General features: G+C 41.5%; 1 protein-coding gene across 2 annotated transcripts in view; it reads right to left on the reverse strand.

Moving 5' to 3' along the window:
* Nucleotides 1-25399, reverse strand: part of Wdr76 (WD repeat domain 76) — a 36710-nt gene extending 11311 nt beyond the window's left edge. Inside the window, exons 1-10 of one of the 2 annotated variants that reach the window (XM_051183563.1) lie at nt 25259-25399; nt 20855-21238; nt 14347-14439; nt 10816-10871; nt 9846-9972; nt 8286-8387; nt 8144-8187; nt 5796-5949; nt 3195-3350; nt 254-471 (exon numbers count right to left, since the gene is read on the reverse strand). In XM_051183563.1, the coding sequence (XP_051039520.1) occupies nt 254-471; nt 3195-3350; nt 5796-5949; nt 8144-8187; nt 8286-8387; nt 9846-9972; nt 10816-10871; nt 14347-14439; nt 20855-21238 (1334 nt within the window). In that variant the 5' untranslated portion in view covers nt 25259-25399. The remainder of the gene's footprint in view (nt 1-253; nt 472-3194; nt 3351-5795; nt 5950-8143; nt 8188-8285; nt 8388-9845; nt 9973-10815; nt 10872-14346; nt 14440-20854; nt 21239-25258) is intronic. The other variant, XM_051183564.1, reaches the window with a different exon arrangement.
* Nucleotides 25400-25429: the final 30 nt, after the last annotated feature.

Consider the following 25429-nt stretch of genomic DNA (forward strand, 5'->3'; position numbering starts at 1 on the left):
AAATGTCTAAGAAACTAAACTAAATCATGTACTTCTGACATTAAACGGATTAAATCCTAACATCTGAGAACATAACTCAAGCCTAGCTCAGAAACAAAAATCTATAATCCCAGCCCTTGGGAAGGTGAAGTAGGAGGACCAACACAATTTCAAACCAGCCTTGGATGGCAAGCTGGGAGCTCATCTCACAAAAAAAAAAAAAAAAAAAAAAAAAAAAAGACGACGACAACAAAGACGAAGAAGACAGGCATACCTTAATCCTGCACTGATAAAATACTGCCTGGATACTGGATGGACATGAACAGTTCTTATTTTTCCCAAAGATGAATTAAAAAGTTTCTCATAGGAAGTTCCAGGTGTTCGTCTATCTACCAGTGACAAATGTCCATCCCAGTGTCCCACTAGCAAAGTGGAAGCATCTTCTGCCAAGAAGTCAAAGGAGGAAGGGCTGCTTCCTTCGTTTCGGTACACCTAGGGGAGAATCAACAATTAGGTTATAACCCCTAGGCTGGGGAGGTGGCCCAGTGAGTCAGAATGCTAACCACACAAGCTGGCAATCCGAGTTCAATCCCTGGGACCCCCCAGAACAAGATGGAAGAGGTGCAGCACATCTGGACTCCCAGCACCCTACCACGGCAGGAGGTGGAGAAAAGGAGAGGCTCAGCAGGCATCCTAGCATGTCAGCACGTCAGCACAAGCAGAGACTCTGCTCAAAAGTGGGGCGGCAAAGACGGCCTCCCCAAAGTTGTCCTCACACCTCTACATGTAGCCAAGGCTGGCCTTGAACTAATGATCCTCCTGCATTCTCTTACCAAGTGCAGAGATTACATAAAAACATTCTTTTAGAGAAAACCAATGCTTATATCCCTAGTAAAAGAGGTATGGAATGCTTTATCAAATGATGTCATTTACCCTTCTATCATCCACACAGGAAATAGAAAGCAAATGAAAACACTGTGGAGGCTTGCCTGAATCAAATGGTCCATGAATCCACATCAGAGCTACACCCCAAACCTGAAAAACCCTCAGATCCAAATCTATTCTGGGAGACTTACCAGAAAAAGAACTGGCTCTGAATTCTAGCTAACTAAAATTATATATATATATATATATATATATATATATATATATATTTTTTTTTTTTTTTTCTTTCTTTTCTTTTTTCTTTTTTTTACATTAGGGTTTCTCTATATATCCCCTGGCTGGCCTTGAACTCAGGAGATTCTCTTGCCTCTGCCTCTCAAGTGCTGGGTTTAAAGATGTGCGCCACCACTGCCCAGCCTAAAATTACATCTTAACAGAAGTAGTTTTGCATCCAAGTGAAGTCTAAGATATAAGACTGGATGTTCAATTATAACTATTAAGAAACCGATTAAATTTATGTTTTGTTTTTGGAAACATGGTACCTCAGTAGCCCAGGCTGGACTCAAACTCAAGATATATAGCTGAGGAGGACTTTGAATTTCTGATCCTCCTGCCTCTTCCCAGGTGCTAAGATTACAAGCCTGTGCCAGCACACCAATCTGTGTGTTGCTGAGGACTGACACAAGGCCTGCTAAGCAGGCACTCAAACAACTGAGCCACTTCTCTAGCACAGGTCAAAATGTTTCCTTTTCAAAGCTGTATGTAATAGCTCACACTTCTTGGGAGGCAGAAGAGGTGGACCTCTGTGAGTTTGGCCAGCTTGATCTACAGAGTGAGTTCCAGGACAGCCAGAGTTACAAACAAAAAGAAAAAGAAAAAATAATAATTTTTGTTTTAATTCTGATTTCACTAAACGGTAAGTTGTTTGCTACAGTCATGTTTGTGATGGCGAGCTGGGCCTAGAAGTATGAGACTGTCATCCTAGTACTTGAAGGCTTTGACGGAAAACCACCAGTCCAGGTCAACCTATGTTACATGACAAGGCTCTTCCTCAAAACACAAATCTGAACTTAACTATTTTCATTCTTTAATTAAAAGAAGAAAAAAAACCAACAAAGAGAAAAGACCCCTCCCCCAGCTTATAAAAAAGATAATTTAAGAATTCAGTGGAAAAAATAACCTGAAGCAGCAGTCACTCTGTACTATGGTAGCTATTATCAGAATGCTTTTTAAACCCTTTTTAAACTGGTGTGTTTGCATCTACCGTGTGTACGTGCATTTTTTGGAAGCAGAGGTCATTCCTCATAGTCAGTCGCTCATTTGCCTGGAGCTCAACTAAGAAGGTTGGGCTGGCTGGACACTGAGGGCCAGGGATCTATGTGCCTAGGCTCTGCCTCTCTGGCACTGAGATTGTAAGTGCATGCCATCATGAACAGAGGGGTTTTGGTTTGTTTTTCAAAGACTATTTTATATCAAATAAAAATAAAACAAGGGGAAAAAAAACAGGCATTATGGTGCATGCCAACATAATGACAGCATTTGGGATATCGAAGAAAGAGAATCAGAAGTTCAAGGTTATTCTTGGCCACATAAGGAGTTTCAGGTCAGCTAATGTATGAGACTTTTTTAAACACAGGGTTTGGCTCAACAGTAGAACTCTGATCTAGCATGCCCCTTAGCTCTGGATTCAATCTCTAGCACACATACACAAAAAGCAAGCTAAGTCTTAGCTAGAAGACTATAGAAAATCCTATCCTATTTTATGTAGTTCATGCACTGTGGTATAGACCAAACGTTTGTAGTATACATGATGTAATGAATGTCCATAAACAAAAATATATTGTAGTATTTTTTCCAAAATGAATATGCACAAAGCTCAAGCCTAGAAACAGAATAGTACTTTTATTCAGAAGGTTTTTTTTCCCCCCACAAATAAAACAATTATATAACAAGAGTATATGGTGGCTTGGGCCCAGATATTCTGGAGGCAGAAGCAGGAAGATCACCAAGCAGTCCAAAGCCAGCCTGGACTTCTAGTGAGACCCTATCACAAAAACCAAAACATAATTAGTTTACTCACACTAATTCAATTTCATTTTCATGACAACTCTGTAACGACTATCCCATTTCTTAGCTAAAGAAATGGAAGCACAGATGTTAAGTAATTTACAGAAGTCATACAACTGAAAACAGATCATCTGAGGCTTGAGCTTAGCCTCTACGGTGTACCGCAGACTTCTCAACATGACTGATACAGGAATCAAGTGTAGCATCTAATAAATGATCCAGAACATCACCTGACGTAAGCTTGTAAACACGTGAACATTTACCTCTTCAAAAACAGCGCTGGAGAAATCCCCACATCGCAATGTGCCATCATAGCTCAGTGACAGTAGGTGGGCTGGATTGGTGGGTGAGAAGTAAAGACAGCTAACAGGCTGACTATGGGGATAAAAAACATATACTTCATCTTCACATTGCCTGGTCTGGAAGAAAGTTGGGGATGAAGCAAAAGACAAAACCAGTGAAAAGCAGTAATGATTACTATGTCTTTATATCATTAAAGTATTTATACAGGAATTATATTGAATCCTTAGTCTAACTCTGCTCACTCTCCCAGACAACAGAACAAGCAGAACCAGTAACCTTTCTAAAATACGTGTATGTGTGTACAATATGCTCATATAGAGGCCATGACACACAAGTGTAAGTCAGAGGACACCTTGCCAGAGTTATTTCTCTCCTTTCCCAATGAATTCTGAGGTTGAACTCAAGTCATCGGGCAATCATCAAACATCTTTACCCTCTGAGCATCTCACAGGCCCAGAATCAAAACTTGATACTGGAATCCTTTGTTTTTTCATCTTCAGTTTAACGATACCCAGTCACATTAATTTCACATGTGCAGCTTTGGGCAACTATCAAACTAGTTTCTTCTTAACAGAGGCAACAAAAACCCTGCTTCGGCATGCACCTGTGATCATAGCTACTCAGGAGGTTGAGATAGGGGGACCACTTGAGCCAGGGATGGTGAGGGTGGGGATTTAAGGCTTGTCCAAGCAACACAAGACCTCAAAAAAAAAAAAAAAAAAAAAAAAAAAAAAAAAACAGCTGGAGAATTTGCTCAGCAAATAAAATCATTTGCCGCTCTTGCAGAGAACCTGAGTTTGAGACCCAGCACCTACATGAAGCCACACACACAACCAACTGTAACTCTAATGCCAAGGAATGTTGCCCTCTTTCAACCTCAGAGGACATCAGAATTGCGCCTGATGCACATACATACGTGCAGGCAAGACACCCATACATGTAAAACAAAAGTAAAATTTTAATATAAAAGTATGGATTATTTAATATCAAGTGGTCATCTAGAACTGAGCAAATTATATTTAGGAAGATATATGCATATACATGTAACAACAATTAAAAATATAGCAGTCATGAATTTGAGGGGGGCAGGAAAGGTTGGAGGGAGGAAAGAGAAGGGAGAAAATTATTTTCAAAAAAAAATGTAAAAATACAAAGTATGGAACAGTGAGATGGCTCAGTGGGTAAAGGTGCTTGTCACTAAGACATACATGCAGGCAAAACACCCATACACATAGAATTATGTCACTAAAGACAATACATGCAGGCAATACATCCATATACATAAGATCATAAAAATATACTTCAGTTCTGACCAGCAATTCTATTGTTGTGGCTTTTTTTTTTTTTTTTTTTTTTTTGGGAGACAGGCTCTCACTTCTCACTATGCAACCCTGGCTGGGCTGGAACTCAATAAGTACATCAGGCTGCCTCCCAAGTGTTGAAATTAAAGGTGTGAGCCACCATTCCTGACCATGAGCATCATCTTTTTTTATTTATTGAAGATTTGTTTTACAACCAGGTATGGTGGTGCATGCCTTTAATCCAAGCTCTTGGGAAATAGAAGCAGGTGGCTCACTGTGAGTTCTAGGCCAGCCTGATAACATAGCCAAGTTCTAGACATCAGAAGACTACATAGAGACCCTGTCTTAAAAAAAAAAAACAACTTGTTATTTTATCTTATGTATACATGAATGTCTGGTACATGAAGAGGCCAGAAGGCGGCACTGGGTTCCCTAGAACTGGAGTTACAGGTAACTATGAGTGCAAGAGCTCAACAGCTGAGCCACTATCCAGCCCAAGGTCATCAAACCCAGGATTTTATGCAGTGTGGCTGACGCACGCGCACACACACACACACACACGCACGCACGCACGCACGCACGCACGCACGCACGCACGCACGCACGCACTAGAAAGATGACTCAGTGCTTAAGAGCTCTTTCAGAGGATACAGGTCAATTCCCAGCACCCACACGTCAGCTCACAACAGTCTAACTCCAGTCCCAGGGGATCCAACACCCTCTTCTGGCTTCTCTGTGCATCAGGCATGTATAATGCACAGGAATACATGCAAAAACAAAACAAAAAACTTAGCTGCACTTGGTGTCACACCTTTAATCCTGGGACCTGGGAAGCTCAGGCAAGCTGAGCTCTATGATTCCAAGGCCTGCCTGGTCTACATAACCGTCTCAGAAAACAACATCTTAAAAAATAACACACCATGAATATGGAGGAAGACATAACATTCAAACCATAGCAGACCCTATTTTGAACATAATTTAAAAACTTAGACTTTTCACACGCAATTTTTTCACATATACATTTAATGTCTCCTGCCAGATAATTTATGTCCAGATGGCTAAAGATATTCAAGCTAAAAATGTTAAAGTTCTATAAAACAAATTTAAATTCTGCCAGATTTCTAAAAGTTGGAATCATAAAGCACAAAACTACAAATCTCAAGCAACATTTATAAATAATAATTGCTCCAGGCTATTCTCTTTCAGACATTCCCTTCAGGAAGACTTTAGATAATCTCCCAAAAGGTAGTATCAACTTACCAAATCCCAAAGTCCGATTTCCCCAGACTTGGCCCCAGCTGCTACCAAGGTTCTCACTTCTGATGGGTGGAGGGCCACAGAGGAGATTGCACCTCTCGTCACTTTACGAACAGTAGCTTCACTGATGGCCATACCACTTAAATTGGCTTTGTAGCTACAAACATCATTATGTTAAAAATAAAAATCAATCTCAATAGTCCAATATGTAAAAAAAAAAAAAAAAAACTCAAAAAGCACAACTAGTAAATTCTGGCAAATATACAACTTCCTGATGTCAAAAGAAACCAAATAATTCAAGATTATTATTTTCTGATTATAAAATTACTTTTGACAATTTTAATGATAGCAAAACTTAGGAGGCTACAGTTCCAAAATGATGGGGTGGGGATATGGCTTAGCATTAGCAGCCGCAGAGGAGTGTGCTCTGAACACACACAGTGCTAGTGACATGTGCTGCGAGTTAGCGTGCTCTCTGGGGACACAAACTGCTAGTGACATGTACTGCGAGTTAGCGTGCTCTCTGGGGACACACATTGCTAGTGACATGGTCTGCAAGTTCATAGACTTTTAGAAGAAAATATTTTAAAGAAACGATCCAATTGTGTATAATAAGAACCATAAGGATGTCCCCAATGTTTGAATTAGCAGCCCCATGTCTGGAAACCTAAGAAAAGAGTCTACTATTATGTATGCATGCACTTATCCACACACACCTAAACAGAAACTAACTCCAAATATTAAATGGATGGGAGAAGTGTGCTCTAGTAAATGTTCAAATGCCCAAGAAAAAAGACACCATGTGAAACTATATATACATTAGAACATAAGTAAAATGTGAATTCATTTATTCAATGCTGAATATGTACTATAGGCCAAGCAATGTTAGGGTTGAGATAAAGTCTCTGCCTTCATAAAGTTTCCACGCTATCTCAGGCCAGGCCTACTACTGATGGCCTGTAATCTTAGCAACTGAAAAATGAGGATTGTAAAGTCAGGGCCTGACAGCACGCAGGCTTGAATTTTAATTTTCAATGTGACACAATTTAGAATCAGTTGTAAATAAAGACTGTCTAAAATTCAGTTGGCCTGGGAGCACATCTATGAAGAATTATATTGATTACTTAAGAAGATCCATCTAATGTGGTTGGCACTATTCCCCAGGCAGAGAAGCCTGAACTGTGCAAGATGAGAAACAGCAAGGTACAGTGAGGCACCCCTTTAATCCCAACACTCTCAAGGCAGAGGCAGGCAGATCTCTGAGTTCCAGCACAGCCAGGGAAACAGAGAAGCCCTGTCTAGTAAAACCTAAAAAGAATGGAGAAACCGAACTGCACACAGGCATGCATGCATCAACTGTTTTGACTGTGAGCATGTGACTAGCTGTTTTCACACCCCTGCCACCTGGACATTGCCATAGCGGAAGACTGTAACCTGGAATTGTGAGCCAAATAAACCTCGTTCGCCTTCCTTCAATTTGTCAGGGTGTTTTGTCATAGCTATGGGAAAACAAACTGAAACACTAGGCTACAGAATGACTTCAAAGTGATACTTTATCTCAAAAATATAAAATAGTGGAGAAAAGACTCAACAGCTAAGAGCACTTGCTGCTATTCTAGAGGACCCAGGTTCAGTTCTAAGCACCCACATGGCGGCACGCGATCAGTTCCAAGGCAGTCAGAGTCCTCTTCTCACCCTCACGCCCCATGTAGTGCCCTCATGTACATGTAGGCAAAACATTCACACACATAAAGACAAGTATATTAAAATGCATAGAGCCAGGTGTGGCACTGCATGTCTTTAATCACAGCACTCAGGAGGCAGAAGGTAGATCTCTGTGAGTTCAAGGCCAGCCACAATATACAGTGAGACACTTATCTCAAAAAAGTAAGAGAATAAAGTAATATATATGAATAAAAAATAGGGCTAACAGCTCAGTGACAGCACACTCGAAGCTTTAGTTTAACCCCTAACACTATGAAAGGAGGGAGGAAGCAAGCAGTGGCTAGCATAGAGATAGTATGGATGGATTTTTTTTTCCCAACTACTTTCAGGTTTCCTATATTAGTATACAATATAGCCTTTTTTAAAGTCCTATAGACATTTATTCATTTATATGATTGTTCTGTCTTCATGGACACCAGAAGAGGTCATCAGACCCAATTACAGACGGCTGTGAGCCACCATGTGATGGCTGGGAATTGAACTCAGGACCTCTGGAAGGGCAGTCAGTGCTCTTAACCTCTGAGCCATCTCTCTTGTCCCTCTATTATAGCTTTTATACTGCAAGCACCTCAAAAAGTATAAAACAGAGGTCAAAAGTAAAACAAAGGCAAGGGATTTTAACATACCTTTTAACGCTAGACAGCCCCTTCTTGGTCCTCTCACTACTTATCTGCAACATTAAAAAAGACCAAGGACTAAGTTCATGTACACACACGGAAATTTCCTTAGGAGATGACTCTAAAAGCTGAAAGCCTTCCCATGTGATACCTTGCTCATCTCTGCCCACGTCTTCAAAGAAGCTTTGAATAGTTCACCGCTGTCATCTTGGTTTTCAGGAATCATTTCTAAGGGTCCAGGAGGTAACAAAGGCTAAAGAAAAGGCAAAGGTTGTTTGTCGTAGACTATAAACTGATGAAGGGCCAGGGTTTTTGTTCCCATTTTTACTTCTTTCCTTCCAGCATCATAGGCATTTATAAATGGTTGGCTGCTCAAACAGTGCACAGTGGTACCCACGTATAATTCCAGCACTCACGAGGCTGAAGCAGAGTTTCAGGCCAGCTTCAGTTTGATATACTAGAAAAAAGTCTCAGAATTATGCCAAAGCCTGAGATGTATCTCACTTGGCAGAAAGCTTACCTAGCAAGCATGACACAAAGCAGTTACTATGGATTATACCTCTAATCCCAACACTGGCAAGTTGGAAGCAAGATCAAAAATTCAAGGTCACCCTGAACTACACAGTCAGTTCAAGGCCAGCCTACGCTACATGAGTACCCATTTAAAAAAAAAAAAAAAAAAAAAAAAAAAAAAACTATAGCATTTTTCATTTTGTTGCCTTTTTTGGAGGGAGGGGTTCAAGACAGGGTTTATTTGTAGCTTTGAAGCCTGTCCTGGAAACTTGCTCTGTAGACCAGGCTGGCTTGGAATTCACAGAGATCAGCCTGTCTCTGCTTCCCAAGTGCTGGAATTATAGGTGTGCTCCACCAATGCCCACCTTTATGTTTGTGTATGTGTGATGTGTGTATGTACATAACATGTGTATTCACGTGAATGTGGACGCATATACACATACAAGTCAGAACAGCCTCTGGTGTTGGTGGTACTCACCTTCTATCTTGTTTAAAACAGGCTCTGTTGTTACTGCCAGCTGCCCACCAGTTGCTGGAGTTCTCTAGGCTCGGTTGCCCATCCCACCACAGAACTAAATGCATGGTGCCATACTCAGTTTTACACTGGTTCTGGGAATTCAAACTCAGGGACTATTTATTTATACAGCAAGCATTTTGCACACTGGGCCAGCTCCCAAGCCCAATCCTCACCAGTTTGATCATATATCAACACAGTATTAATTGCTACCACTTACTAATTACTTTCTAAACCCTTAATATAAAGAGCTTTATGGATCCTATTTCATTTCATCCTTACAACAACCTTTGATATTTCCTTTTCTCTTTATTCTAGGTACTCTTACTCACTTGCTCAGGTAGTCTTGAACTATGTAACCCAGCTCCCCTCAAACTGGCAATCCTCCTGCCTTAGCCTCACAAACACTGCAATTACACATGTGATCCACAACACCATTTTTTTTAATGCTGAAACTGAAACTCACAAAGAGCAAATAATTTACCCACACACAACTTCCTGCAGAAATACAGACTATTACCCAGTGTTAACAACTCAACTCGAAGTATTATTTAATCATACAATATCTAAGTATTAAATTAATAAAATTAAAACAAAACAAAAAACCATCAGTCTAATTTCAAATACTTGAACTTTTTCAATATTTGATTAAGCTAAGTAGACTGCATTTGCACTTTTTCTTACATTTTCTTCTTCGTCTAACGTTGGCTCTGTCAGAGCTGCTGGCAATGAAACTCCCAAAGGGTCTACTTTTAACAATCGCATGGACCTTCGACATCCAATCTCATTTTCTTTCTTCTTAGGCCTCTTTCTAAAGGAGCAAATGAAATATTCATGTTTTTCTCACTGACAGTAAAATGTATTCAGTAACTTGCTAAAGATTTTTTTACTTATTTTGATATCTATGTATGCATGTATGGTATGTATGTATGTGGGCCAGCAAGATGGTTCAGTGGACAAAAGGGCCTGCAGCCAAGGCTGGGACCCACACAATGGAAGGAATGTCAGTTCCCACAAATTGTCCTCCGACTGCCACACTGTTGTAGATGCACACACCCACACCCATACACACAAAATAAAATGTAATGAAATTTTGAAAGAAAAATCTCAGACAAATATGAAAATAGCATATCATAAGCAACAGAACACTGGGGTATGACAGCTCAAGGGGCTGAGGTGGAAATATCTCTGGTTCATTAGTTCAAAGCAACCTGTGTTACATGCTATTTCATGTCAACTTGTTAAATTTCATGCAGTTAAAAGCTGCCATGTGGGTGTTGGGAACCAAACCCAGGTCCTCCGCAAGTACTATTAACCACTCAGCCATTGCTCCAGCCCAAAATTTGTCCAAATTCAAAGGCTGTGTTCTCTTTTCCGTATAACCAACATACTATCAACTTGGTTCAAAGGCCTCTACAAAAACTAAGTGCCAGAACCTTCAGACTCCAGTGACTTCAAAATAAACCACTAAATGGTTTGCTAACAATAAAATAAACAAAGTAGACATGACAGCATATGGCATAACCCCAGCACTAGACAGGTGGAGGCAGGAAGATAAGGAACTTGAGACCTGCCTGGGCTACAAGTCAAAGTCTCAAATTTCAAATCCTCATCAAAATATCATTGTCTAGCCAACATCAGGCACATCTTTTACCTCTTCAATTCAGGAGGCTGTCTCTTCTTTATCATTTCACGGAGCCTTGCAGCTGACTGAAAAGCACACAAAATATACATTCATATGAAAATGCTACCATATAACTACACTGTATACCCATTAAAATATTAAGCATCTGCTACTATATTCAGGTTTATTTAGGAAATATAGATTTTTAAGAACTGATACTTTTTTCCTGATAATAGCCATGAGATAAATACACCATCAATAATAAAAGCAAGGGGCTGGAGAGATGGCTCAGAGGTTAAGAGCACTGACTGCTCTTCCAGAGGTCCTGAGTTCAATTCCCAGCAATAATGGTGGCTCACAACCATCTGGTGCCCTCTTCTGGCATGGAGGCAGAACACTGTATATAAAATAAATGAATAAATCTTAGAAAAAAATAATAAAAGCAAGTATATAACACCATCTAATATACTGGTACCCAGAGCCAACCGCTTCTGAGTTCACAGGACTAAATACGGTATTTAATCAAACATACTATTACATGGCTGGCAGGATGGCTCAGTAGCACAGCACTTGTCTAAAATGCACAGGCTTGGTTTCAATCCCAACATTGTAAAACCAAATTAAAAAAAAAAAAAAAAAAAAAAAAAACACTAATAAGCAAAGACAGATAGGTGGCTCACACCTATCTATAATCCCAACATTCAGGAGGCTGAAGTAGGACAAATGTAGTAAGTTCAAGACCAGCCTGGCACATATAGCAAGACTCTCAAAAATCAATCAGAGCTAGTAAGATAGCTCGATCCGTAGAAACACTTGCTGTCAAGGCTGCTGACCTGAGTTCAGGCACCAGGACCCACATGGGGGCAGGACAGGACTGACTCCCAAAAGTCGTCCTCCGACCTCCACATATGCGCCGTAACATGCAGGCATACCCATTCACTCTGCCCTTCTCTACCTCTCTCTCTCTCTCAAAATTAAATGTTAAGAAAACTTAAAAAAGTAATAAAACATGGGCTGAGCATGTTAGCACATACCTCTAATCACAGCACTGGGAGGAAGAGGCAGGTAGAACTGCGTTTGTGACCAGCTTAATTTACACAGTAAATTCTAGGCCAGCAGAGTAACACCGTGAGACTTTTTCAAAAACAAAAAAGATAAAACATGCTCACATATAAACACACACAAAAGATATACTCCTACCCATTGATACACAAATTATAGAATCCAATCTATGTAATACTGGACAATCTATATAATGCTGGACTGAAACCTATTTGGACATTTTCCACAAAAGTTGTAGGCTATATTTTTCATAACTAAAATTATGACTTTGTAATGATTTTTGTTGTTGTTATTTTTCAAGACAGGGTTTCTCTGTATAGCCCTGGCTGTCCTAGAATTTGCTTTGTAGACTAGGTTGACCTCAAAATCAGACATTCATCTGCCTCTGCCTCCCGAGTGCTGGGATTAAAGAAATGTACTGCTGCCAGCCAGATGTAAGAGTTATTTTTATTTCACGAGGGTTTTGCCTCCAGGGATGTAAGTGCCCCTTGGGTATCCAGGTACCTGCAGAGGCCAGAAGAAGGTATCAGACCCCCAAAAAGTAGAATGGCAAACACTGTGAGCCACAGGTGGGTGCTGGGAATTGAAGCTCAGCATGGTGGAAGAGTAGCCAGTGCTCTTAACAGTCATCTCTCCAGACACCCAAATCGTAGTTTTGATTAATTAAAATCATAAGCACACTATGTAAATTGTTTTCTTTCTTTTTTCCTGTGGTCCAGGCTAGCTCTGGACCTGCTATGTAATCAAAGTTAACCCTGATCTACAGAATGAGACTTTGCCTCAAAAACAAAGTAAAACAAAAAACCCAAAGCCAGGTATGGAAGCCCTGGAGAGGTGGAGGCAGGCTAATCCCTGGGGCTCACTGATAGCCAGCCTAGTCTAACTGGCAAGCAGAGTTCCAGTCAAAGATCCTGGCTCAAAAACAAGGTGGATGGATCCTGAGGACAACATTTAAGGTTGACCTCTGGCCTCCAAACATCTACGCACCAAAAAGAGTGAAAAAAGATGCCTAGAGTCAATTAAAGATGGTAGTATCTATTAGGAATCATGAACTAAGCTGTATGGGGATGGTGCTCAGAGGTAGAGCTTGCACAGCATGTACAGACTCCTGGATCTGATCCAGCACAGCCAAAGAAGAAACAGAAAATATATGAATCAGAACATGATTCTTCAGATTTATCCCACACCATCTTCTTTCAACGAATTATATATTAAGGGACTGGAGAGATGGTTTAGCAGTTAAGAGCGCTGAGCTCAATTTCCAGCAACCACAAGGTGACTCACAACCATCTATAATTGGGATCTGATGCCCTCTTCTGGCATAAAAGTATATATGCAGATAAAGCACTCAAAATAAATCTTTTTTTAAAAAAAAAAAGAGATGGCTCAAAGATTAAGACCACTTGACTGCTCTTCCAGAGGTCCTGAGTTCAATCCCCAGCAACCATATGGTGGCCACAACCATCTCTAATGAGATCTCATGTCCTCTTCTGGTGGGCAGACAGACATGCAGACAGAACACTATACATACTGTAAATAAATCTTTAAATAAAAATATATTAAATCCAACTGGGAACCTCTTCATTAAATTTTTGTTTGTTTGTTTGAAATAGTTTCACATAGCCTAAGCTGACCTCAAACTTACATGTATGACCTTGAAATACTATTGTACAGGGGCTAAGGAGATGACTCAGTGGTTACAAGTACTGGCTACTCTTCCAGACAACCTGGGTTCAATTCCCAGCACCCACATGGCAGCTCACAGCTATCTATATCTCTAGTACCAAGGAATCTGACACCCTCACACGGATATACATGTAAGTAAAACACCAATAAAACAGAAAAGTTGAAGGAAGGAAGGAAGGAAGGAAGGAAAGAAGGAAGGAAGGAAGGAAGGAAGGAAGGAAGGAAGGAAGGAAGACTATTAAATACTATTATCTACCTCCACCTCTCAAGTTGTGGGAGTTAGCATACAGCACCCACCAGCAGGCTCACAAAAGTGTCTTTAACAGGACACACAAAGAAAAACAAGCACATGCCTTTAATCTCAGAATTTAGGAGACAGAAGCAGGCAGATCTCTAAGTTCAAGGCCAGTCTGGTCTACAGAGTGAACTATAGGACAGCCAGGGATTGATGGATAACTTGTCTTTAAATAAACAGATGGATGGATAGATGGATGAGTGGATGGTTGGATGGATGGATGGATGGATGGATGGATGGGGATGGATGGATGGATGGACAGACGGAAGAAAAGAAGAAAAAGGAAAGCCAAGCTGGATGTGGTGGTGTGCCTCTTTAATCTCAGCACTCAGAAGGTGAGGGGCAGACATGTCACTGTAAATTCACGGCCAGCCTGGTTTATACAGTGAGTTCCAAGGTGCTCTGTCTCAAAACAGTAGGAGGAAGACAATGACCACAATACCATCTAACCTTATACCACTATGGAAAATCATTACCTAATCATCTTATCTTGGTTTTCATCCAAATGTCATACATACCTCAGATAACTGAAGGGAAGCAAAAAAGTTTGCATTCTCTCTGATGTTCTTCAATCTCTTCCTTTCATAAGATGACAATCCTGAAAAATCATCCTAGAAAATACACCCAAAAGATCTGTTACTTCACACATTAATAGCAAAAATAACACACAAAACCAGATTCTTCAATCTCTACCCAGGTATTTCCCTTCAAATTGCACAGAACCTCTAATTATTTCATGTTATCTAACAAACAGCCCATAATCTTTGCCAGACAGGATATTAAAAGAATCTGATCCTACACAGTTATATAAGATTGTGGTGGTGCACTTCTTTGACCCCAGCACTTGAGAGGCAGACGCAGAAAGTTTGAGGCCAGCTTGGTCTCCATAATGAATTCCAGGACAGCCAAGGGCTATGTAGAAAGACCCTGTCTCAAAGAAAAAAAAAAAAAAAGTAATCTAATATCAGCAGTCAAATGGCATGCCCTTATAAGAAAACTATTTCCTAGCAGCCAAAGTTACTTTTATTAAAAAATAGTAGTAGTAGCCAGGTGGTGGTGGTGGTGTACACCTTTAATCCCAGCCTGCTTTACAGAGCAAGTACCATGACAGTCAGAGCCATTACACAGAGAAACCCCACCTCAAATAATAATTAATAATAAAACCTCCATTTTAAAAAAATTAATAAATGCATGTATGGGTGGTTCACATCTTCAATCCTAGCACTGGACAGCAAAGACAGGAGGGACCCTGGGGTTCATGCCAGTCAATGTAGACATCAATGAACTCCATGCTCAGTAAGAGAACTTGTCTCAAAAAGTAAGGTCAAGATCTATAGAGAAAGCCAACCAATGTCAACTTCTGACCTCTATACACACACACAAACACACACACAGAACCTGTACACACACATGTATGAGCTACACACAAAACATTGTTATCTAGCTGTAATAATATACACCTATGACCTTAACTCCTCAAGAAGCCAAGGCGATGGGATTGTGAGCTTAGAAACCAACACAGGGGCTGAAGACAGAGCTGTTTGTCTACAACTTCACTTGCCTAAAACACACACACAGCCTTGGGTTCACTCCCAAGAACTGCAAAACAAACCTAGGCTTAAAGTCAACATTTGGGAGGTAGAGGTAAGATGACCAGAAGTTCAAAGTTATCCTCAGTCACATGCCAGGTTCAAGCCCAGGACATAAGAGACCCTGTCTCCAGAAACAACAAAAGGACATATTTCTAAAGAAAATTTAGGACCTAGGGATTAGCCTAGTAGGAAAGCAAGAATTTAGCATATTCAAGCCCTGGGTCCAATCCAAGATCCAATGGAAAGCCAGGCATAGTGGCACATGCCTGTGATCCTAGTAAGAGAATCAGGTGTTCAAAGCCAGCTTGGGCTTCATGAAACTTGCTCTCAAAATCCAAATACCAGGAAGACTAGCGGCTAAGAAGTCAAAAGCATCTGCCACCAAGCCTGGTAACCTGAGTTCAATTCTTGGGACCCACATGGCGAGAAGAGAACCTTCTCCAGCAAGTTGTCCTCTGACCTCCACACATGCCATAGCATGTATATACAACTACTCTGCCCACTTCCTCCTACTGCACACAAATTAATAAATGCGAAAAATTAAAGCACAAATATCTAAGTATCCTTCAGGACTGGTTTAACTGGGCTGGGGTGCAACCTGGGTATTAAGGGTGCAGGGTCTTAGCCCAAGCATGGAAGGCTAAGTGCACCACTCGGCCATTCCCCAGCCTCCCAGGATCCCAGAGACAATCAGATGCTTTGGGGAGTCTAGTCAAGCAGGAACTCATTTAGTCCCCCATAGCAAGCAAAAAACCACAGGGCGGGAAAACAGCCAGCCAATGGTTTTAAAGGTCAACCTATCAAGCGCCTAGACGCCTTTATGCTTTACCTACTGATCATGCAGTGACCTAATCTGATTCGGTCTTGGGAACCAATCACATTTTTTTGTAAACATCTCAGGACTGGCCCTTCTGACTTCCCCTCAGCACCATCTTTGACTGGCCCGTGTGCCTTTCAAAGGGGTTTATTATTAATATTACTACATCTTTAAATGTCAGGACAGCTTTCAAGAGCTGATTCTCTCATACTATGTGGGTCCTAGAGATTGAACTCAAGTCATCATCCTTAACAGCTGGCACCATCACCCACTGAACCATTTCCCTGGGCCAAATTTTAAAAAAAAACATGGGAGGGGGAATTACAAGGAAGCATTAAACTGTTTTTACTTCATAATAATAAATTCATATTGAGCTAATAACCTTTTTAAAATTTATTTTTATATGCACTGACATTTTTGCCTGCATGAATGTCTGTGCAAGGGTGCCAAATCACAGGCAGTTGTAAGCTGCCATGTGGGTGCTGAGATTGAAACTGGGTCCTCTAGAAGCGCAGCCAGTACTCTCTAGCCCCCTCTAAGGACTTTTTCGTGCTTGCCTCTTATAACCAGTTCTGATGAACATACTACACATTACACTTCATCAAAATTCATCAAAGGGTGGAGGATACCACACAAGTTCCAACATAGATAAAAGATAAAATTCAAAGCTGTGGCATATACTCTCAGCACTAGGGAAGGTGGGACAGAAAGTTACTACAAGTTCAAAGCCTACATGGTCTTACATAGTGAGACCTTGTCTAAAAAAGAAAAAAGTGTTCAGAAGCAACACTGTAAAAATGTTTCTGAATGAAGCAGGACATGAGATGGTACTGAGTGGAGGGCATTTGCAATCTTTGGTTTATAGTGAGAGAAATTTTACAATTCTGATACAGCTTGAGCTGAACTTTTCATATGTGAAGGGAAAAAGGAGCACATTAAGTATAGCGCTACTGAATAAAATCTTATGTTCCAAAGTCAGTCAATAGGAAATGGAAGTGGGGATAGGCTTGAAGGTCGTCTCTCTTTGAGACAGGGGTCTCCTTGTGTAGCCCAGGCTGGCTTGAAACTCTCTCCACCTGCCTCGGTCTCTGGCATTCTGAGAGTGCTGTCATTACAGGCATGGGCCACCAAATTCACTAGCTTCAGTATTTTGAACAGTCATCAGGATTAGAAAGGCATCAGGAAAGTGTTGGCTGCCTTGTTTTTGTAAACATGTGTGCTTATGTTTAGAATTATGTGTGCATGTACACATACACACGTGAAATTATCTTAATGCATATTTATTACTTTGGTCAAAATAATCTTCTCAAAGTGAAACTGCAATGTTTTTATTTGTGATTGCTTTGCTTGGTTTTGTTGAGACAGGGTTTCACGTTGAGACAGGTATGTAGTCAAGAATGACCTTTAACTTTGGGTCCTCCTGCCTCCACCTCCCAAGTGCTGGCACCTTTATAAGTGAACATGCACCACCTAGGAATAGTAAGATACTCCTAACAGTGAGGGGTGCTGTGCTCCACTCGCCTGCCACCACAGAAAAGACATGGGGTTCAATTCCTGATACCACATACATCAAACAACAAGTAATAACAAAATACACAGGGCTGAAGAGATGACTTAACAGTTCTAAGTGTTCTCTGAGAGGCTCTCATAACCAGCATACACATACACACACACACACACACACACACACACACACACACACACACACACAAAGAATTAAATCCATCAATCAATAAATAAATAAATAAGCAAATAGTGTTTTTTGCAATCTAGAAGAGAATGCTAAACAGTTAACTACTCTTTCAGAGGACCTGAGTTCAGTTCTCAGTATCCATATTGGGAAGCTCACAGCTATCTATAATTTCCAGCTCTGGACTCCTCAAACATCTACACACACACTCTCTCTCACACACACGCACACACACACACTAATGAAAAACAAATTTTCAAGAGAAAATAGCCTGAGTGTGGTAAGAATCCAAAACCTCTGGACTCTTCAGACAACTGCACATGCGTACACACACACACACACACACACACACACACACACACACACACTAATATCTTTAAAAAAAAAATAAATCTTCAAAAGAAATAGCCTAAGCATGGTGGCACAAGCCTTTATGCCAGCACATAGGAAGCAGAGGCAGGCAGATCTCTCGGAATTTCAGACTTGCCTAATCTACACATGGGGAGCTCCAGGGCAGCCAAAGTAATACTCCATCTTAAAAGAAAAAAGAAGTGGCCAGTGGACAATGGAGCAAAGGCTTCAAAGATATACTAAGAAACCCTGACCTGAAAAACACACAAACAAATAAACATAAAAGGAAAATGTAAGTCAAGCACAGTACTACATGCCTTTAATCCCAGCACTTGGGAGACAGCGGCAGGCAGATCTCTGAGTTTAAGGTCAACCTATTCTGCAGAGTGAGTTCCAGGACAGCCAGGCCTACACAGAAAAACCCTCTCTCAAAACACCAAAAAGTAAATCTTTAAAATACAATTATAAAACATACCACTATTGCTAAATTCCTTCCCTAGAGGAAGCATAAGCAACAGCTACCCATTCCTCTAAGGTCCCAAGGACAAGCTGAGGCACAGTCCCACCACAATGCACTCTGGGGATCCAATGAGCTCACTAGAGTTACTTACAGGAGAGTGGATGCTCCTATGCTTTACCCAGCATATGATGACTTTCCTATGGCTGAAGAGATGAGGCACTCTTCTCTATCTCTAACTAGTCTATACACACAGTAGCCCCTCCTGGGAACCTCATGCAGTTAGGGCACAAACAGGTAATAGGGACTAACTAGCTGGATCCTCTGCCTCTCCATGAGGGGTCATGACTGCCTAAATAGCCAATATGGCCAGCTGGGATTATCTTTTTCAAGCAGGCACAGCTGAATGCTCCAAAATGGGGAGTTGTTTGGCTCTGAGGATAATCTTGTACAACTAAAAGATATCTGAGGACTAGAGAAGGCTCAATGGGTAAAGTGGCTGCTATTGAAGCATGATGACCCCCAGCACCACATAAAGTCGGGCACAACAGCACAGGTCTATAACCCCATTGCTTCAAGAGTAGAAATGGCTGATGCAGAGGCTCATTGGCCATTCAGTGTAACCACAACAGCTGAGCTTTAGATTCAGTAGGAGATTTAAGAGAGGGAAAGAGAGAGAGAGAGAGAGAGAGAGAGAGAGAGAGAAGGTATGGAGAAAAGACATCCTCTGACCTCTACACCAACCCACATAGTGAGTGTGCCTGCACACACATGCATATTGCACAGGGACACACACAAGTGAGTTTGTATGTCACAAAATTAGAAAGGGGATCATGAGAGGAGAAAGAAACATCTTTCAAGAGATGATGAATGCTAGAGTAACAGAATTTATTTAATAAGAAAGCAAAGAGGAGCTGGTTGGTAGTGGTGCACACCTTGAGGGTGTCTGTGAGTTCGAGGCCAGCCTGATCTACGGTCTACAAAGTGAGTTCCAGGACAATCAGAGCTGTTGTATAGAGAAACCCTATCTCAAAACAAAGCAAAGAAGGGAACCAACTGCAGAGAAAAGTAAACAGCTGGGAGGACTGTAGGAAAGGGGAATAAATGAGAACAATGTATAGTAACATGTATGAAACCCATAACATGTATGAAACCCATTATTACACAGTTTAACCTGAACACTTGAAATTTTTTTTCTTTCTTTTACACTAAGTTTTTTAAAACTAACTTTGTTTTCCTCTGTGTATTTAGACTCACAGAGATTGGCCTGCCTCTGCCTCCAGAGTGCTAGGATTAAAGGTGTGCACCACCACCAAAGCCCGGCTTTAAATTGGTATTTCTTAAACTAGGCTGCAGGATGACTCAGCAATTAAGCCCACCTGCTGCTCTTCCAAAGGACAACAGTTTAGTTCCCAGCACCTACACAGGGCAGCTCATAACTGCTCAAAAGTCCGGCCCTGGGAAATCCCACAGCCTCTTCTGGGGTGCTCAGACATCAGCACACACATAGCACATACACACACAGATACACAGCAGTAGAAAGTTTTGTTTTGTTTTTCTTTTTCTTTTTTGTTTGCTTGTTTTTTGAGACGGGGTTTCTCTGCGTATCCCTGGCTGTCCTGAAACTCACTCTGTAGACCAGGCTGGCCTCTGCCTCCTGAGTGCTAGGATTAAAGGTGTGTGTCAGCACTGCCTGGCTCGAGTAGAAATCTTAAAATTAGTAAACTAACACAAAGTTTCTGCACCTTCTTCTAGCCTTCAGGCATACATGCAGACAAAACACTGTATATATAATAAATAAATCTAAAAAAAAAATTAGAAAAAAATGATAAGCTAAGGGAGAAGTACAAATTCCCTAGGTTTCTGTCTTGGAAGTAGTGTCTGACTACAGAGCACCACAGACTATAGCCAGGCCAGCCTCGAACTTGTGATCCTCCTGCCTCAGACATATACACACTCCTGTGCAGACACACCCAAGCACACACATACTACACAGAAAAACATTTTTAAATTTACATTAGATAACAAAACAAATTTTGCTGGAGATCCTTCACCACCTTAGCTTTCAGAACTTCTCATTTCAAAGTGAGAAGACAATTAGAGCTAAGTAAACTCTTACCAGGCCTGGTGCACTATCCTCGTCACTGCTTCTCATGTCCACACTGAGAGCCACCGGCTCTGCTGGGCTCCTGTGTTCCAGCTCACTTTCAGAATAAGCATCCACAGGTGGTTTCAGCAGAAGGGACTCTGCCTTGGAAGACACGGCCTTCATCTCTGAAGTTAAAACCCTTCTACAAGCTTTCCTCTGGGCAGTCTTCTCAGGAGCCACGGCATTGTTAGAATTGCTTTCACATGGGGATGTAGACAACTTAAATAGTACTAGCTTGGAATTGCTGAGCGAAAATGGGGAAAGATAAACCTTAGCTGCTTCCCCTGAAGTTGTAGTCTGTATCGGTCTCAAAGAAGTATAAGCACTATTTCCATTTTCTTTATATTCATTCATCTAGTGGGGCAATAAAGGAAAAGATATTGAGGTTTAATAAGGATCAGAAGAAACAAATAGGCCGAACAGATGTTTATTCAGGGAGCAATAACTTACAACATAGACAGATGAACACCAGCAGGTTCCTGGTCCCAAGGATGCCTCAAGATGCTCTCTTGTTCCATGCTGCAAGCAAGGGAGCTCCTAGGCCCCCTCCCCAGACTTAGTTCCCCCAGGTAACGGCTGCCCCTGTCCCCACCCCCAAAGGGCGTGGTCAGTGCCGCTGGTGTGGACAAAGTGAATATCTCACTACAAAGAGTATTAGAAATCCCAGATCATATGCTCTTCCTTACAAGACACTAAGCAAATCTAATTCCTACTTCATAGTAACAACATGATTCAAACTGATGACCTGTTAGGAAATTTTTCCCTCCTCCAAAATCTGGGTATTTCATTCTCTAACCTGAATGGAATTACTGAAGGCACATTTCTTAATCACAAGTCTGTAACTGAGGTAATTACGCCAAAGTTCACATTCGAGTTAGCGGTAATTGCTTAAAGCTGACAGTAACTGCTACAAAGCAAAGGCAGACTAGCCTCAGACTCAAGAGTTCCACCTGCCTCTGCCTCCAGAGTGATGGGATTAAAGGAGCTGGTAAAACACTTTCCTCAACTCTTAACGACCTAATTTTCTCTTTTAAGAAAAAGACAGGAACACAGCTTTTCCTTGGTGCCAGGTGCCAGAGTCTAACAGGTCCCTCCTGGGCCAAACCAGGTCTCACCTGCACCTGAGAACCTTTTCCTCAGCTTCTGCCTTGCACCCTTATATCTTTCTGCCCCTGAGCAGCTGGGCTCTTCCCGCTAGAACCTGGGTGGGATTGGGCGGAGCCTCGTGTGGCGTCATCGGACCCGAGGGAGGAGCCTCCGTGGCCCAGGAGGAAGAGCAGTCTGGACTAGGGCATAACCCTTTAGGCACTTTTTTTGTTTAGTATCCTTGATCGCTCACCGCTCTGGCCATTGATAGTCTACCACTAAACCTGCAGCTTGCCTTTCGGGTTGTACTGGCTGACAGCAAGCTCCAAGGATCCGCCTGTCTCCACCCCCTCAATGTGTCCAGGGTGCTGCAGGCAGGGCAAACACACTAGCACTATAGCTAGCCTCCTAATCCTACTCCTCAGCTTCCTGAATGTGGGACCCAGGATCCCAATGGACACTTAATTGGGTTCTGTAATATTGAGACTAGCAGTTCCAGAGATCTTGCTTTGAAAAATACTGGCTGGCCAGGTGTTTGTGGCACACGCCTTTAATCTCCCAAAGCAAGCCGGCCTAGTCTACACAGTGAGTTCCAGGACAGGCTCCAAAGCAATACAAAGAAACCCTGTCTTGAAAAACCAAAACAAAAACCAAAAAAAAAAAAAAAAAAAAAAGGAAAGGAAAAAAGAAAGAAAGCTCTTTAGAAAAACACCAGGCCTGTGGTTTGCATCATGACCCTGAAAAAAGATCCATACCCTCATAAATGCCATAAGGATTAGAAAGCAAATGAACTAAGAAATCAATAAACACCCTGGGAAAAATGGCACAGTCGATTAAGTGCTTGCATTAGGACCTGAGTTTGATCCCCAGCATCCAAACTAAAAAGCTGAAGTTACAATCCCAGCATAGATGAGGCAAGGCAAGTGGAGTGTTGAGGCTTCATGGCTAATAAGACTTACTTAAACACAGAGCCCCAGGTCCAAGAGGCACTGTCTCAAAAACAACTAGACACAGAGAGACTCAAAGGGTAAGCTGGTGGTTTTACTCTGATTCCCAGAGCCCACATAAAGACGACTTCTCTTTGCTGTTCTATAATCTTCATAGGACCACCACCAAGGCACACACCGTGCACACCAATAACCATAGGAATAAGAATTTTTTAAAGATGGACAGCTCCTAAAGGACATCCATGCACACAAATGCACAACCCTTTCCCCTATGCACTGAGATGTTCACACACCATACACACAATGTCAACATTCTACCTTTACTTTTGCCCTCTTCCTTGCAATACCACTACTGGGAAATTACCCGACTGCTACTGTATTTTTTAAACTGTAGTAAGGGGAGCAGCTAAGCATGATAGCCCATGCCTGTCATTCCTAATTTGGGATGTGGAAGCAGGTGGATCAGAAATTCAAAGTTGTCATCAGCTATATAAGCAGTTCAAGGGAGGCCTGAACCACAATTACTCCTGTTTCAAAATAGAGGGGAAATAAAGGGGAAAAAAAATATATATATATATATAGTTGCTTATTTCTAATAACTGAAAATGCTGGTTTAAATTGCACTTGACTGTCTGTTCACCTGTTTTCGACTAAAGAAAACCATAGATGGCCAGTGGTGACAATGGCCTGTAACCTATACTCAGTATACTCAGCACTGGTGTCACAGAGAAGACAGCAAGTAAGAATCCAGTCAGTAAGGTCCGGCAGTGGTGGCACATGCCTTTAATCCCAGCACTTGGGAGGTAGAGGCAGGTGGATCTCTAGGATAGAATGCAGCCTAGTCTACTGAGTGAGTTCCAGGACAGCCTGCAAAGCTACAGAGAAACCCTGTGTCAAAAAAAAAATCCAGTCAGCCTGGGCTACATAACAGGACGTTGTCTGGAGGCAGTGTCTAAGAGGACTTTAAAGGCAAAACAGACTGGGAATGTAACTCTGTAGAATGTTACAACAGTAGAATCTACAACATACAAAGCCCTTGAATTCTATCCTACACCACATAAAACCAGGCCTGGTGACCCACACCTGTAATCTCAGCTGCTCTAAGCTGGTGAACGAAGGAAAATGATCCTCCACTATTTTGAGAGGCCAGATCTGCACATATATAATGTCTCAAGTAAAAAAAAAAAAAAAAAAAAAAAAAAAGCTAAAAGCATCAGAATGTCGACATTACCAAATAAGATTTCTATACACTGTCTTTCATAAAGCCTGGGCCTTATTAAGCCTTTCCTTGGATTCCCTTGAGTTACCATGAACCAAACATTTAGCTCCCTAGATAATTCCAAGCTAAGCCTCACTCAGAATAGGCAAGTGATCTACTGCACCCCCAGTTTAGGAACTAATACGTTCATAATATAAAACCTCTCCCTCTCCCTCCCCCTCCCTCTCTCTCTCTCAAAACAGGGTTTCTCTATGTAACAGCCCTAGCTGTCCTGAATCTAGCTCTGTAGAGCAGGCTGGCCTCGAATTCAGAGATCCACCTGCCTCTGCCTCCTGAGTGCTGGGATTAAAGGCATGTGCCACCACTGCCCAGCTTCATAATATAAAATTTCTATATCCAGTGAAGTGACACACCTGTGTGTATAATCCTAGCAATTCAGAAATCGAGGATGAAAGACATACCAAAAACAAACAAACAAATAATAAATAAATAAATAAATAAATAAATAAATAAAACAACCTGCCTGGGCAACATGGCAAAACACAGTCTCAAAATTAAAAGAAGAATGAAGATTTCCATCTATGCTTGCCTTTTAAGGCTTTTCTACTGCTTAGGCTTTGTCATTGTTTCGTTAATTGTATGCCCTCACTAATTTAAAGTTTGCCAATTCCCTGTCTTCAACCAGCAAGAGCCCATTGCAGAAAACAAGTGAAAATTTTTGACAATTATATTAATAGTACCTTCAAGGTCCTCTATAATATAGTACTCCCAGAATGTTCACTTTGTAGACCAGACTAGCTTCAATCTCTCGGAGATCCGCCTGCTTCAACCTCCCGATTGGGCTTGCTCCGACCAACAGATGGCCCCTAAGGGATTTTTTTATTTTATTTATTTTATTTTATTTTAAGTCAGGATCTCATTCTGATGCCCAGGCTAGCCTCCAAAACGCGGCAATCCTGTTTCAGCCTACCAGACGCCAGGACAAGCGTGACCCACATATCCGGCTCAAACTCTACACTTCTGAGGTTTCAACAATATGCACAAACAGCCCCTCACTATCTGCTCGGTGTCTCCAGAACATAGCAAATGAAACCTTTAAGGGCGAACCTTCCTGGGTCTTACCAAAACGCCAAAGAAGCAACTGCCCGCCAAAAGGAGCCTCCAAATCTTGAGAGGTTAAAGGCGGGAAAGTTACCTACGAAAACGCGTAAACTTCAGCCTAGCCCTTTAAGCAGTTCACGCTCGGCGTTCCTCCAAGATCCCACAATCCTTTGCTGGCATTTTTCCGGTTCC

This window comes from Phodopus roborovskii, unplaced genomic scaffold (genome assembly GCF_943737965.1).
Source record: "Phodopus roborovskii unplaced genomic scaffold, PHOROB, whole genome shotgun sequence".
Lineage (NCBI taxonomy): Eukaryota > Metazoa > Chordata > Mammalia > Rodentia > Cricetidae > Phodopus > Phodopus roborovskii.